At 33.0% G+C, this 16,008-nt stretch overlaps 1 protein-coding gene across 4 annotated transcripts in view; it reads right to left on the bottom strand.

Moving 5' to 3' along the window:
- Positions 1-2,426: 2,426 nt before the first annotated feature.
- The window catches only part of TRAPPC13 (trafficking protein particle complex subunit 13), a 36,906-nt gene continuing 23,324 nt past the window's right edge, over positions 2,427-16,008 (bottom strand). The window contains exons 7-13 of one of the 4 annotated variants that reach the window (XM_051991296.1): positions 15,839-15,883; positions 12,205-12,222; positions 10,229-10,362; positions 7,230-7,428; positions 5,894-5,994; positions 4,119-4,269; positions 2,427-3,938 (exon numbers count right to left, since the gene is read on the bottom strand). In XM_051991296.1, the coding sequence (XP_051847256.1) occupies positions 3,831-3,938; positions 4,119-4,269; positions 5,894-5,994; positions 7,230-7,428; positions 10,229-10,362; positions 12,205-12,222; positions 15,839-15,883 (756 nt within the window). In that variant the 3' untranslated portion in view covers positions 2,427-3,830. The remainder of the gene's footprint in view (positions 3,939-4,118; positions 4,270-5,893; positions 5,995-7,229; positions 7,429-10,228; positions 10,363-12,204; positions 12,223-15,838; positions 15,884-16,008) is intronic. The other 3 variants (XM_051991299.1, XM_051991306.1, XM_051991311.1) reach the window with 3 other exon arrangements.

Genomic DNA, 16,008 nt, shown 5'->3' with positions numbered 1-16,008 from the left:
CAGGGGAGCTATACAATGTATCAGGCTTTTGTTTAAGTTCTTTCTACATTTCATGTTTCAAATATAGTCTGGTTTATGTGTTATATCCTTTTCCAGCCAGACATTTGCTGATGTCTGTAGGTTGCTACTTGAATCCAGGTAGGTCAGTAGTGTTATAAATAGGGTCAATACATAAATCTCACAAGTCTTATGAGAGGGGACTTGTGAGAAAATCACAAAGCTCTTCATTTCCTTTTTTCATTTATCAGTGTTTTTCAGATATTCTATCAATGCCAGTAGTTTCTCATTTTCATTCTTTTAGTTCATTTTGGAGTATCCCAGTTGCCAATCCCAAATTCCTACTTCCTCCATCCAACTTCTCATTTCTGAAGAAGGGATTGCAGAAAATCAGCTTTTCAGTGCAACTTTGTGATCTGGTGTTAATCACAAGGTTAATTTCTTCCCTCCTTTCCTTATCTCCCAGTCAACCCTATCTCTTTTTTTCTAATCTCTCAGAGCCAATAGTTTTCTGTGTTCCTTTTTGGGGGGAGGAAGAGGGAAGGCATGCTAAAGATAATGCAAGGTTTTTCTTCTAACTTGACATTTATCAAGCACCTAATATGTGCTAGATACACTAGGAAACAATTTAGCCTAATGCAATGCACCCAACTTGATGTTATCACTGTTCATTCCTTTTGGCTTCTCCATTGGTTCAGAGATGTTCTTTGCGCAGCTGGTGATCTGCTCTGTGGCAAACACTGCGCCATCTATTCATCTGACTTCACCCCATCCGGATAGGGGTAGGGAACATCCTGGAGGTGCTATGACTACTAAGCTCTCTATCAGAAGAAATGTACTATGATTATGGTGGCAGAAAATCTGCTACCACCCATCTTCCCAAAGGTCTCAGCCCAGATTTTTCTTATATTATGGTTGTCAAAGGTTTTTTTGCAGTTAAACAAAATATTTTAAGAGTTAGGCTTCATGAAGCAGGGGGAGTAAGTATAAAGCCATAGTCCTATCTGGCAGGGAAGACGATAGTGGGAAAGGGAAGGACAGGAATAACTAAAGTTGCCATAGTGAGCCCTAATATATTTGTATGTGAGACACTGAAAGAGGTTGGCGATTACTCGCTGGCCTCAAGTATTTTACCCAGACCAATACATCTTATGAGCTCAAGGCCAGACTCTTTGTACTCCAGGTATGCTCCCAATTAACTCACATGAAACCTTATTAGCCTTCAAGATACCCTTGCAGCTCAACTCTGGCCTCTTGCCAGAATTCGATTTGATTTTAATGAATAACTAATCATCCTTGCAAATATCAACTGTTGACATTAGATCTATCGATGTAGTTACTCTTCAAGCACATTAAAAATATTTTGAAAACCTAATTTCTTTATTCTCTGGTGTCTGTGGTCAAAATATGCTGTTCTGTGTTAAAGTGGTTTCCATCTATCACCTTTGTTTTATGCAAAGTGCAAGGGCATTTGGTTGATGGCACTATTTCTACTTCCTGCTTTTAACTCTCCTTGACTTCAAAAGATCTTTTTTCATTTTCTTAAACACAGCCAATTTGGTATATAAATCATATAGTCTTAGCTTTTGTCTGCTCCTCAGGATTTATGATTTATCTGGACATTTGACTGCACAAAAGAATTTCCTGTCTCTCCCTCATTAGGTTAAGGAGCTGGATATTTTGTTATCTTTATTCACACTGAAGAACCTTTTTTGTTGATCTACAGAGTGAAATTTTTGTAACCTTTTCTTCTGCCTTTTCTTCAAGGTTGCAAAAACAATCCCAATTTTGGGGACCAGTTCTGATCAATTTATACTATTTATTCAATTTAAGGTTAATTTAAAAAAATTTTTTAAAGGCAAGACAGGGGTGTGTGTCCAGAATTGTGATATCACTGATGTAGGGATTTTCAGGAGTCTCAGGTTTAATTCCCTCTACTGATGTAGAAGATTCAGAAAAAGTTTCTCAACTTCATTAAGTAGAATTTCTGCTGTTATGGTTATATTAAGACGTCATATATGTAATCCTTGACTTGTGCTTAGGTGACAATGTTCACTCCATGTACCATGCAGCAAAGAATTAACTTCATACTTATATTTTACAATGTGTAATACAAGTACTCGTCTTTTCTAACTAATGGCATTATCTAATGTTACAGGGTTACATTACAAGTGAAAGTATAAACTGTGCGAGGGTCCAATTACTTGTATATTAACAGAAGAGGTTTTATAATCCTGAAACCAAACAATGTAGCAACTCCCAAGTGAACACCACACATTAAATGCTTTTCCATTTGAATCTGGGAAAAATAGAAGGGTCCTCCATGAGTAAATGTATGATGAAAAACTAACGTGCCAATTATACTGGCTACATGGTTTTGCTGTCATTTAATGCATCTTAAATCACTGAGGAAGAAAAAGAAAAAGACATTTTATAATTTAACTAATTGCACTTTATTTTACACCGAGGACGTTTCATACAGTTTATTCCAAATAAAGTAGCTAACCATGTTCTGAAGTCACTTTCATTTTAGGTCAACGACAGTTTGTCATGGTAATTAATAAATACTAATGCATTTAAAATAAATGGATGTTTTTAAATTATTTAAGTCACACTAAAATTGCATGTATAGTCTAAGTTTTTAATTATTTCAGCTTGCCAAATTAGTATTACTTTTTACATAATGGTTTATGAGCTTTTATTATGCTGACACAATTCAAATGACTTTATTATTATTTCACAAAAAGCTTCATATCACTGTATATTCAGCATTTTCTTTGGCTGCGTGATAGTGATAAGCAAATTTGGATAAAATGTAACGAAGGGGCAATTTATCGAGAAAATAAATACAAGAAGCACTTAAACTTCAAACACAAGAGATACCAACGTCCGAACATTGAAAATAATCACAGCAAGTGGGGTAGATTTTAGGTTGCAGCAAATCATTTCCTGGCTTTGAGAGGCAGGAAAATTCCATTAGATTCCTTATTTAGTAATAAGATGACTGAGTTATCACATAGTTATAACATGGTCCAATTGTGGGAGGAATAACTGTGGGAACTTGACCAATTCTGACCATGCTGTTATGGCAAATATAAAACTGTTAATATCAGGAGAAAAAAGGAAAGCTTCATGTGTTTTAAACATGATGCACTTTGACATTCCCAGTAATTTCTAAGCCTACTGGACAAGCACTTGTACATGTAGGTAGTAAATATCACAGATTAAATGAGGGAGACTGGCCTCAGTTATTCTTAACATTGTCCTTCAGAATTGTTTACTCTGAAAAGCTGAGGGTGAGAGTGGGGATGGAGAGAGGGAGAAGAAGGCTAAATAGAACAACTATGCATTCTTTATACAAGCTAGGATAGATAGAATTCCACAAACCTTCTAAGTAAAAGCATTCTATTACCTAGATTGCCACTAGAGTTGAATGTAGAATGACAGCTGCATTATTAGTGAGGCCCCATCATTTTCAAGTGCTAACCTGACAAATGAAGGAAGGGACTTTGGTGACTACCCACACTGAGTTCAAATGAGGTAATACTGCAGAAAATATAGATGTATAGAATTATAATTTATTGTCTTGAAGAAGATAAAGTCAGGAGAGAGCTCCCTTTAAAATATAACATAGAATGTTTAGAATATCCAAAATCTTAAAACTATCTCAAGGAAGAAATTTAAATAATAATAAAATTGCTTGTGATGTGCTTACATTCCTAATACAACCTGATGGTTAAAACATTTTTAACATCCAGATTATAAACAAAAAGAATAGAAAAAGGTTGTATAAAGAAATGCCATATAAATCAAAAAGACAAAAGACTTAATCTTTAGCCTTCTACTTGAATGGTTGATGACACCACACAGACTTGGGCAATATCATCATATTCATATGTTCTCTTCAAGAATGTGTCTGTTAATCGTAAGCCAGAGACACTCTGATGGGAGAAAAAGAAAAAGAAAGATAGCAGTTTTCATTAATTGGTTAAGCATATAGAGAGCTGAATTATTATGAATAAAACTTGATATAAGTGGCACTCAAAAGTCTAGATTACGATTTGAAGGTGAATGTTATGCCTACAAAGCTGATATTATTGAAAAAGAAAAAAGTCACATACTTGCAGTCCCTGTACAGAAGAAAGCAGCGTGAGGGCAAGATAAAGAGATGAACTGGGGTTCAGTTTTCCAAGCTGCCTTCCTGAAACTCCACACCAGTGGATAGAATTTGTATTGCACATTTCCAAAACCAGGTCCATGGTCCTTTCACTGCTAGAGAGATCAGAAAAAGCAGGAATAAATCTAGTTCCTTCAGAAAAGCTTACAGTAGCATATTTCTTCAGTTTCAATTAGTACTCCTGTTAATTTTTGTTTAATAAAATTCCTTCCCAGAAACAGAAAGGAAAACAACTCACAGAAGTAAATAGCAATTTATCGGTTTTGACTAAGTATTGTTGCTTGGTTTCATATGAAGTTTTACATTCTATGCTCACATACCAGTTTGTAAATGTAATGACTTTGTAAAAGGACAAGTTTGAATTCTCTCCTTTACCCTTCATGTCTCTTTTTCTCCTTTATCTCTGAGATACAAGTTGCTATTATCTTCACTTTTTCTTGATTCCAAGATTTAAAATGGCATTTAAAGCAATTGTCTATCTGGATATTGGACTTTCTGGTTTTTAATTCCAGCACTGAACTCCTGGTGCTAGTTGTCTCTTGTTCAAAGTGTTGTTCTTGCTCTGGAAGGTATTCAGAATTCTTGCCTAATCCTGCTGCTTTCTAGCTCTTCTGTTTCTATTAAATTCTCTTTGTAAGAAATAAAAAGGGTAATCTGGTTCTGTTCCAAAAGCCATTTTGATGTTTAATCCAATTCTTTGACTATGATTTGTAGTGATAGGGTTTATAGACGTGCAGATACATGAAAGGATCTGCCCAGAAATGAAGGATCATAGGATTATGTTCAGATTTGATCATTATTAATATTTCATCTAAAAATCCTACTGCTTGCAATATTGCACTAAAGTTTCGATCTAAATGGCTTTATTATGTGCTTTTATAAATAATAGTTGTTTAAAACTTAATTTTCATGACCAAGTAGGATATAATATCCTAATACATTAGATGAATGATTTTAAGAGAAATGTTATTACTGAATCACATTCAGTTAAGATAGTGATTCTGAAAGAAAGTAAAACTAATGACTTTCATAGTTCCTCCACTGTCTGAGATATACACCTTTACAGTGCTATAAAAGTCCAGACTGGGGATGGGGAGGTTTTGGGATGTTTGTAGAAGATTTCTGTTTCTGAATGTTAGGAATGTCATCCACTAATGAACAATTGCCCAACTATCTTCACAGAATTAACAACAAATACTGTCACTTTGAACTACTTTAGCACCAAGGCTTTTCAAAATATTTCCCCATCCATTTTCATTTTCTCCTTCCCCTTTGCCTTGTGGGAAGGAAAAGAAGGAGGAAAGAAGCATTTATTAAAACACATACTCCTTGCCAAGCACTGTATTAAGCTTTACAAAATATCTTATTTGATCCTGTGAGGTAATTGCTATTACTATCAATTCTATTTTATAATTGAGGAAACCAAGGCACTCCAGTTTTTAACTTTCAGGATACAGAGGATGGATGATGATATAAAAATGTAAGGCATTACAAAGAGTTTGAAGTACAGCATCTCATTGCTTTACTATTGTATTTTTTAGGTATGCTGCTCTTTAACTATTTGAGAGAATATCATGTTCTCAGTTGCCCAAGTTCATAAAATTCAATATTACTGAATAAAACAGAGGATATCTGCCAAAACCATACTTAAGAGGATAGAGACATTTTCCAAATAAAAAACATATTTTGAGGAGTAAAAAGCCAGAACGTGGACATTACCTGCAGTTTGTTATTTTACAAGTAATATGAAAAGGTTCTTCAAGATTTACAGTATCTGGGATTGCTTCCAAAGACAACCTAACATCACCGTAACCTGGGGCCTGTGGGAAAAGGAAAAAATACTCAGAATTTTATTTAATAAAGAATATTGTTAGTTCATCACAATCAAAGTACCAAGGAAAAAAAGGATATGGCCCGAGTTATACAGAGTTTATGTCTCACGAATGGCATTCTCTTAGATGGAAGTTCTAAATGTTTAAGTCATTCCTCTTCTGTTGGTTCTTCATCTCTACTCTTTGTGACATTGCTATCTTAATAATGAGAAAAGGGGCCCAGAAGTTACTTCTTTTTGCTATAATTGTTCTTTGGCCAAACAGGAAGAACTTGGCAAATGGGTTGGCTGAGGGTTCAAAGTGAAGATGGCACTGAGTTTTAGGAAGGCTCCCAGAAGTGTTATGGCCTCCATGTGCTCAATAAACATACCAGGAAGAAGAAACCACTATACTTACCACTTTCAAACAACTGAGAGGGGAAACCATGGTTTTTCAGATATATTAGCAGTGACTATAGAAGCATCAAGATTAAAGTACTGATGTGAAATATTGTGGAATAAAAGAAGATGAAGTGACAGCTAATGCCAATTAACTCAATTTTTAAATTGTCATTAATTTTTACATTTTTATTGGTTTATTTTGTCTTTATATCACTTTTATCTTAAATATTTCTCCCCTCCCCCTTCCTCTATAGTCCAATAATCATGCCTTGTAACCCAGAACTTTTTTTGAAAAAAAGCAATTTTATCAACAAAATATGACTGTATATGCAGTATTTCATACCCACATTCTTCCAATTCTCTAAAGAAGGGAGGCATAAAATCAATTTTCTAGTAGTCTGACTGGCTCAGCAAATTATTTCTTCTTAGGGAAAAAATAATAACTGATTAAATAATGTGTATCTTTCCTTCTGAAATGACTAATCCAGCATGGAGAGTGACTATTTTATTCTGGCAATTTAGAACAAGGAAATTTTTCTATCAGGCAGTCTTAATAATCTGAAGGGGACAGAGACCTGGATGGTAGTCCTTATCTTTGAAGCAGGAGCCACAGAAAATAGAAAAAACATCATTTCCACATTTTTTAAATATAAGAACTCAAGCCTGCTTTAACTTGTTTTAACTTATTTGCTTTGTAAACAATGAAGTAATTTCTAAAAGAGCTGTAAGATAGTCTTTTGCATGTTGTCCTCTATAATGATGCTGTTCTCTTATTTAATGATAAATGTAAATAAGACTTATTTAACAAAAGGAAAGTTTGACATTAAAAAAAAAAGTTCTCACCATTCTTTGCAGTTGGCTGGTCTGCAGTCTTCCTCTCTCACCCAAGTTTGTTTTCCACACTATATCTAATTTTCCAATTACTGTTACTCCTTTAATAATTCCAGCTTTTTCTGCAAATTCAGGCTTGGGCTTCAGACAGTATAAATACTGCCGGGTATCCATTGGTTGCAAATATGTCCGTGAGCCAAAAGTGGACACACTGAAGGAGGAACACAATGGACAAAAATCTTTAGCATCTTTTAAAAAATGAATGCCTTCCACTTCAAACCAGATTGAAGCTACAGCTTCAAATAACATGATACATGGATTATTTAACAGGCACAATACAGAATCACTGACTTAAAATACCTGAAGGTCTGTCATACTTTCTTTGGTAAATACTTTAGGGATAGGAGACAGCAAGGCTGTCAGGCTGTCTTCAACTTCCTGATGAATATTCATCAATAAGATCTAGCTTTACAAAGTTTTAGAAAAAAGAACTAGGAGTAATAGGTGGCAATTAACATTTTAGTCCAACTTCATTTCAATACAAAGATTTTTTTTTAACAATTAAGTGGTCTGCCTTGTAAGAAATTATACATTTCTATAACTTGAGGTATTCAAGTAGAAACTTAATAAACAATTTTTTAGCGATATTATAGAGAAGATCTATATGACTTGTATGACTGGATTATGTAACCATCCAGTCTAATGATAAAAGGTCCAATCTGATGATAAAAGAATAATTGTGATAAATTTAATGTTGATAAATTGTTTTTATCATCATTTTCATTTCTGAATAATTCTTCCCCTTTCTCTTAAAAAGCAAACCATTCTTTTTAAGAAAAAATGAAACACAGATACACAGTAATATAAGCAATGTTGCTTCCCATGGTAATAACCAGAGTCATCATATTTGCATATTATTTGGCTTATTTTAAAATTTTCATTTGTATTACTGTACATATACTTTCCCCTCTGATTTTGCTTACTCTACCTTTTTAAGTTTCCACTGCTTCTCTTCTTTCCTTGCTTTATATTCATTGTTTCTTATGCACAGTAACATTAATGTACAATTTCATGTTCAGCCATTTCCCATCTTGATAAGCATCCATCTTAGTTTTGAATCATTAGCTATCACAAAATTTTCTGCTATTAATATTCTCATGCATACTGCCTTATAACAGTATCTCTAGTTTAAAGCACATGGGCATTTTATTTGCTTTCTTAGCATAATTTTAAACTACTTTTTAGAACAGCAGGACCAATTCAAAGCCCACTAGCAATTATTTTCTTAGTTCCTAATCTAATACCTTATAAATATACGCAACGTTCCATAGGGAACACTGTTGTGGAAGATCTGGGTTCTTGTTCTGGCTGTGCTAATTAATTAGTAGGCCTGTGGAGTGAGTAGTAGGCTGTTCAACCTCACTGAGCTTCAGTTTCCTGCAAAATCATAATAATTGCTGACATTTTTGCTTCATGGATTGTTCAGAAGATCAAATGAGAAAATGCATATAAAAATATTTAGAAAGGTATAAAAGGTATGAGATGTACAAACCACTGTTTATTAATCTTATCCAGTACTCTCTTCCTCTTATCTTAAATATATCTCATTTTGTGCACACAGACTCATCATTCCAATTAAATTTCCCTTGCTCATCTCTGGCATATGAATCACATTCTCGTTGTTTCTGGCATGTGGTATAGGTCTAACAATAAGTACTCAGAAAAAATGAAGCCTCTATTATTTCATAGATCTGTGAATTATGAAACTCTATGGAAAACCACCCATTGAGAACATTTTTCCTTTCTTTATTAATCATGTGCAGGGTATTCAAGCAGGGAGTTTGGGGAAAGAGAGAACAAATATCATACTGCTTCTCCACCCTTAGCCCCAATTGGATAAAATATTTTTTTCCTCCTATATCAGGCTAGAACTTAGAGGGGGAAATTCGAGTCAGTGGATCAAGTGAAAGGAATGGATCATTCTCATGATGACAAGGCCACAGTGATGGTTCTCATCCTTCAGGAAGGTTGCAGATTTTGTTCTTTCATCTATTATCTTTTAATAGATTCTCCTTTCTTCATTTTTTCTTTCTTCCTCCATGTAGGGCTTTCAAAGGGGAGAGATTTCCTTTTTACAAATGTTATCTACTCTATGCCTGAGTGCATCCTTGTGCATCCTTTTCAATCTCAAGAAAATCCATCTGATGCTCACGTCCTCATGATCTAACCTTTTAAATATTCCTCCTATCTGCTTTAAATATGTTTTCATCTTACCTACACAGAAACTCTTCTCTCCAAAAAATTAAACTCCTGGACATAAGCACTACTCATTCCAGCTTCTGTCTTTGCTCATTTCCTTTACCCTAAATACCATATTCTTTATCAAATATTCAAAATCTGGTGCATGACTTGTGTGTATGTGTGTGTTTGTGGGGTGAGTAAGCAGAAAATTTCTAAGGACTTCTAAGGTGTTTTCTGGCTCTAGAGCTGCGATCCTATGGCCTTTCAAAGCCTCTGCGCTTTCACATAAATAAAATGAATGGTCTGGATGACATCATCTCTAAGGTCATTTGTGGCTCTAACACCTATGATCCTAATGATCTGCCTCTGAGTAAGTTCTAGTCAATCTAAATATCTGTTTCATTATTTTTAAAATAGGATTAATTCCTACCCTATTAACCATATACATTTACAATATTAATGATTAAGTATTGATCAAAAATTATATATTTAATGTACTACAAAAATTGATAAAATATATTTATGTATTATACAATTATATATAATATATTAATTACATGTTTATGGATATAGAAAACATATATTTAAGTACTTTGAAAAATAAAAAGTGCTGCATTATTACCCCATAATTTTGTACTTTAGATATAAGAATCATAATAATGGCTCTAAAATTAAAGTTAAAAAAAGATGAAAATAACGAATTTAGTAAATGTTAGCACAGACAGATACACTTCGAAGCTAAGACTATCTGAAACTTTATTTTTACTCACCCTTCACCAACTTGTTTCACAGTATTTAGTTCTACTACATTGTACATCATAGATGGTTCCAATGAAACCTTCTCCATAAACATAGGTGAGGTTGTAATATTTTGAATTTGGGCTTCAAGAAATACTTCATCTGTCTAAAGAAAATGGGAAAACAGCCACCAAAGCACAAAGATATTTTATAAATTTGCAGTATCTTAATTATTTGAAAAAATTAACCACAAATGTGATTAGTTCATGCCTGCAAATCAAAGTTACTGTAATTAATGCGAGAAAAGAAATCTTTATCCCAATATAATTATCAGGAGCAAAAGTGTTAGTCAACTTATATCTTGTCAAACAATGGATAGGGGAATAGCTGTAATATATTTTACATTTGAAATTCTAAAATTAATCAGAAATTTCATTAGAACAGCCTAATTTCTCAATAAGCTAAGAATTCAGGGTTTCTGAGTTAATCAGAGATACACTTTTGATATGTATGAAAATTCCTTTAGAATCTTAATTTTTCTAAAGTGATAAGATATAGTGAAAAATAATAGAATCTCTGTTAATAGTACATCACACTAATCTCATTTTCAAGTGTCATGTTGACATCAGAGAGTGATAACTAGCACTATACTTAATCTATATATATATAAAGACTATGACTGTGCAATATATTTTAAGCTCCTTCACTATAGAGACTATCTGCTTATTTGATTTAACCAGGTACTTTCTTACATTCTATGAGTGTTCAATCGACTAATTTCTAAGATTATTTTCTAATAATATATATGGATAATTAGCATTATGAAATGTGAAAAGAGCCAGAAATGGGGAGTATATATTTTTTGGGGGAGTGGGATAGAGAATCTTTGAATTTTAAAAACCAGGAACAGGTAATTTAGCCTTGCTGACAGGTTTGAACATTTGGCATGAAGCAAAGTTTAAAAATCATGATATAGGTGAACTTGGCACTTTGTGGGTATCTGTCACACAAAAGGCAACACAAACTGAAATCAACCTGGAAAAATATAACTACAGAGCTACAATCTAATTACTAAAATTTATAAATATTTACTAAGAACACAAGTTCTGTAGTACATTGCTATTTTTTTTTTCCTAAAAAAGAATAGCAATGTGCTATGGTAATTATAAATGACATTATTTCATGGTTTCATTCTGTTATCACTTTCCCAAAAGGTAGGTAAATATCATATCCCATCAATCCATTGCTTTAAAAATCACCATGGACCCAAACTTCAAGTTATTTTCAAAGGCATAAATTGTCAGCATAAATTTAGGAAGAGCTAAGTGGGACAAGAAAAGAAATATAAGCAGCATAATGGAAAACCAAATTAGTTTGAAAAAGAAACATAAAACAATTTACAATGAAAAAACAAAAACAAAAACAAAACTAAAGTGATATTTAATGTTAAGCCAATTGGTATTTGCACTAAGTACAGAAAGACACAAAAGAGATATGAACTGCAGCAAACATGATACAAATGCTGCAAATTTTAAATAGCTAACTAGAAAATATATTCTTGTTTCTAATATTGTTAAAAAGATCCAATTTTATCTACTCCAATTTAAAACTTAAATAATTATATACTTGCATTCAAACAGTTAACTACTCTCCACCTTGTTCACAGTAGTTCAGGTGGACGATTTAGATGAAGATAATTGAAATCCCCTGATGGAAAAAAAAATAATATGCTTAAAAAAAAGGCTAAATGAGAAACAAATGGTTCAAGTTATAATTGGTTTAATATGGTAATTTAAAATCTGAGCTGATGTGTTAGATAACCTAGCAAGAGGACCATTATAATTTGGGAAAGAACATTTTCCCAGCTAAATGAATAAGATCATAAAGCAATATTCACAACCAACTTTGTTTTTCCACTATGCTTTATAAACAGATGTTAAAAGGCAGAGACTCAATTAGTAGACAGGAAGAAAAGCATACAAATTTGTAATAAATTAAATAAAATTACCACAGAACTGAGGTCACTCTAATGGAAAAATAAAAAAGAAACATTAGAAAAATTAGAGTTAAATGTTAAAGAAAAAGGACAACTAACTTTCAAATAAAATGCACTACTGCATTTTTGAGTACTTTCTAAACAAGACAGCATTAGTAAACAAGAGTGTAAACAGAAAGACACACAAAGAAACATGACAATCATCCTTCTGACAAGGTACAGCTTAGTAAAGTTAAATGGTATAGTAGGATTACTTCTATAAAAAGAGTTGCTATGGGATCAGATGCCATTACTTTATACTTTAGTAAGTTTTACTGACTTGAATAGGGGACGGGGATGTTGCAAAGATATTACAGGAATAGAATTTTGTTGAAATGTTTTCCCCCTCAGATTTAATGCGACTATTTTACTGACACAGTAATCTAATGAGGGGAAAAATCTAATAGAAAAACTTGTACTTAGATTGTGTACTTTGGGAAGAATTCAAAGGCCTTCAGAGATATCATCTCATTTGTTACCTTATGGAATTATAGGCTTTTCAGCACTGGAGAGATCTTAATTAGGAATTTATCTCTGGCTACATTCCATCTGAGACAGAGGACAAGCCTATTTGATTTTTAAAGCCCTTCCTTGATTTCAAAACTTCTCAAAATTCAATGATTTTTTCTTCCATATCTACATCTCATCAAGATGTCACAGCTTAACCATATTTGTTCTTTTTCTGCCCTCAGCCGAGACAGAGATAGTTATTTTGTGCATGATATTCTTTCATAATTTTTAAGACTATTACTAGACTATTCCTGAGGCTTCTTTTCATGCTACTTATTCACACAGGCTAACATATAATTATAGGGAGGAAAAAAACCTCTGTAGACAATGCTTTAGGCAAATAAAAGGATAATGAGGTGCCCTTGGGCCACGATTTAAGCATAAGAGAAGCAATTTACCGAACAGGGGGGAATGGGAAACATGGAAGAAAAATCACACACTGGCATAGCAGTAATATGATACTTCTCAACACCAAAACTAACACCATTTCATGTCTGTTCATTCCTAGTCGATGTTGGCTATGGTGTGGATATTATCGACTGGGCATTGAATACCTAGAAGTCAAAACCAATCATCAAGAAAATGATTAATAGCCCATGAATTGTTTGCCCTCTGATTTAAGTAGTGCTTTCAAAAGAAATAAGTATATTCAAGAATTTAAGGTATTAAGAAGTACCATAGCATAATGACTAGTGACCTGGCCACAGTAAGGCACAAGGTGTGCCTCTGACACACAGGACTACCCTGGTCAAGTTAGCAAACATTTCAGTGTCCTCGGCAACTCTCTTAGTTACAGGGAAGATATCAATCTGAATTGTTATAGTTTTCCCATTGTCAAAGCCCTACTCTAATGAAACCATAGATCTGGTTTTTAAAAAAAAGTTTTTATTAAAAAATTTCAAAATTAAAACTTGTCAGGAAACTAGATTTAGAATATACTATGTTCATAGAATTAAAAGGTTAGAGCAGAAAGTTTATTTTAGAGATCATCTAATCCAATTTCCTCAATTCAAAGATGAGGAAAAGTAATCTCAGATGGTTCTAGGATATATCCAAGATCCTGGAAAGAAATTAAAGAGTTGTACTTTACTACAAGAGTTGCCTGTTTCCAAACTCTTAAGAAGAATTTCTGTGATCACTTTTAAACTAAACCTAGTATCAAATATGCTATCACTGCAAAACATTTTCATAATCAAATAATTACATTCACAAAAAAATGCAAATAAACACACCCTATAAAAAGTTCTCCTTACTCATATATAAAGTAAGGGAACCAATGGAGGTACCTTTCAGTTCTGAACTGATTGATGATTCTGTTATGTTTCTTGCACTTCTATAATAAATTTACTCTTTTAAGACATTTTCATTTCAATCTAACTATATATGAATCCTCTACCAAGGAGAGAGAGAAAGGAAGGGGAAGACAAGAGTGGGGAAGAAAGACGAGGGAGACAAAGATGGGGGGGATAGGGCAAAAAAGAGAAGGGAGGGAAAGGAGGAAAGACAGATAGAGACAGAGACAGAGAGAGACAGAGACAAAGAGAGACAGAGAAATAAAAGAGTATTTTAATTTAATCAGTCTGAATAGTTACAGAATACGATTATTTCATAGTATGTGATGAATAATAAGAATACTGGGGCCAACATTCAGCAAGAAAAAAGAATTAACTAAATAAATAACATCAGTTGTATTCAAAACTTTTCCCCCTACTCCTGAACTATATATTCCAGTTAAACTGGTCTATTCACTGTTCCCTGAAGATATTCTTATTCTTCTTCATATCATTCTCCTCGTCTGAAATGGCCTCCTTCTTCTTATCTATGTCCTATACTTTTTATAAGGTCCAGACAAAATCTTGTTTTTTCAAAAATTGGATGCTATGATTGCACTGATTACCTAGCCCTTTCTGATTCCTATTGGCCTTATTATGTATCACCCTTTTGGCACTCACTATCTTTATTTTTTAATAACTAGATTTTAAAATCCTCCCTATGGTCATAAGGACCAAGTTTTCCAGAACAGCCCTAGATTTGATGAAAAGAAAGTATATTTTAAATGATAATAATATTTTGTCAAATTACTTGTTCTGACTTTCATTTCATAAAATATGGTCACCATATTATATCAATAATGCCAAGTAGATCAGTAAATATTTGTTGTTGATATAAAAAATTTAGTTTGAAAAGTCATTACAAATCTTTTTTGGTTACATTTTGAACTAATAGATGGGTATTTTAAAATTCAAAATGTAGGGGTTTTTCAAGGTAGTTACAACAATATTGTATTCATCATGTGAAGATTTCTTGCACTATTAATTGGAACTTCCTGAGATCTAGAGATCAAAATGGAATAGTAGCACAAATAATAAAATTGAGAATGAATTAATGGGGTCCAGTGATCAAACACAGACACACCTCTGTAGATTATATTGGCCTCACTTTTGATCAATTTTAGTTTTCCACAGGTCATCTATCCCAACAGCAGTTCTCCTTTTTTCCACTTGACCAGTCTTACTTTTTCCAGAGAACCTTTTAAACAACTATCAAGAATAATAGGTTTAACTTACACCTAACAAAGCCTTTCAACTTCCCAGTTCAAACTCTCCTACCTATCTTAGTGCTCTGTGGTCAGTTTATGGGAAATTACTAGGAAAATTCTCTACAGTAAGGTTATGCCCAGTTCTTTTTTAGTCTTCAGAACAATGAAGTGTTTGCCAGGTTTTTATTAATAACAGTTAGTAGGTATTAATCCTGTTTTAAATAACAATGACTAAGAAGAATTATAGGAAAGGCATTTCATTAAGAGGAAATAAAACAATATTCTCAATGAAAATTGCACAAATTCTATTGCAGATAGCCCATCAACATTTCTTTAAATGAGGAGAATAATTGATTAGATGAGGCTTAATATCTAATTTATTTTACCTACTGATTAAAACTTAACTCATTTTTTATAAGCATGGTTAGATTAGCAAGTTTTTGGAGAAATGAAGGAAAAGGAAACCTATGATTTAAAAAACAAATAAACATGATTTTGATATTTAATTGAAAAACTCATTAAATACCAAAAATCTTGGATAAGAAATACAATACTTACCTCTGCATTATAAAACTTGGTTTTCACATCTAAAGGTTTAAGAACCTGATTGAAAAAGCACATAAATTAGATGAGAATTTGTCTTTTTTATACTTCCAAAAAATGTTATGGTATAAAATTTAATTATGTATGTTTAGTTATAAAAGTCTTTAAAACTCTTTAAAATTTTT

The sequence above is a fragment of the Antechinus flavipes genome, chromosome 1, assembly GCF_016432865.1.
Source record: "Antechinus flavipes isolate AdamAnt ecotype Samford, QLD, Australia chromosome 1, AdamAnt_v2, whole genome shotgun sequence".
In the NCBI taxonomy this organism is placed as follows: domain Eukaryota; kingdom Metazoa; phylum Chordata; class Mammalia; order Dasyuromorphia; family Dasyuridae; genus Antechinus; species Antechinus flavipes.
The sequence above is the reverse complement of the archived record's forward strand: the minus strand, read 5'-3'. Positions and strand labels throughout refer to the sequence as shown.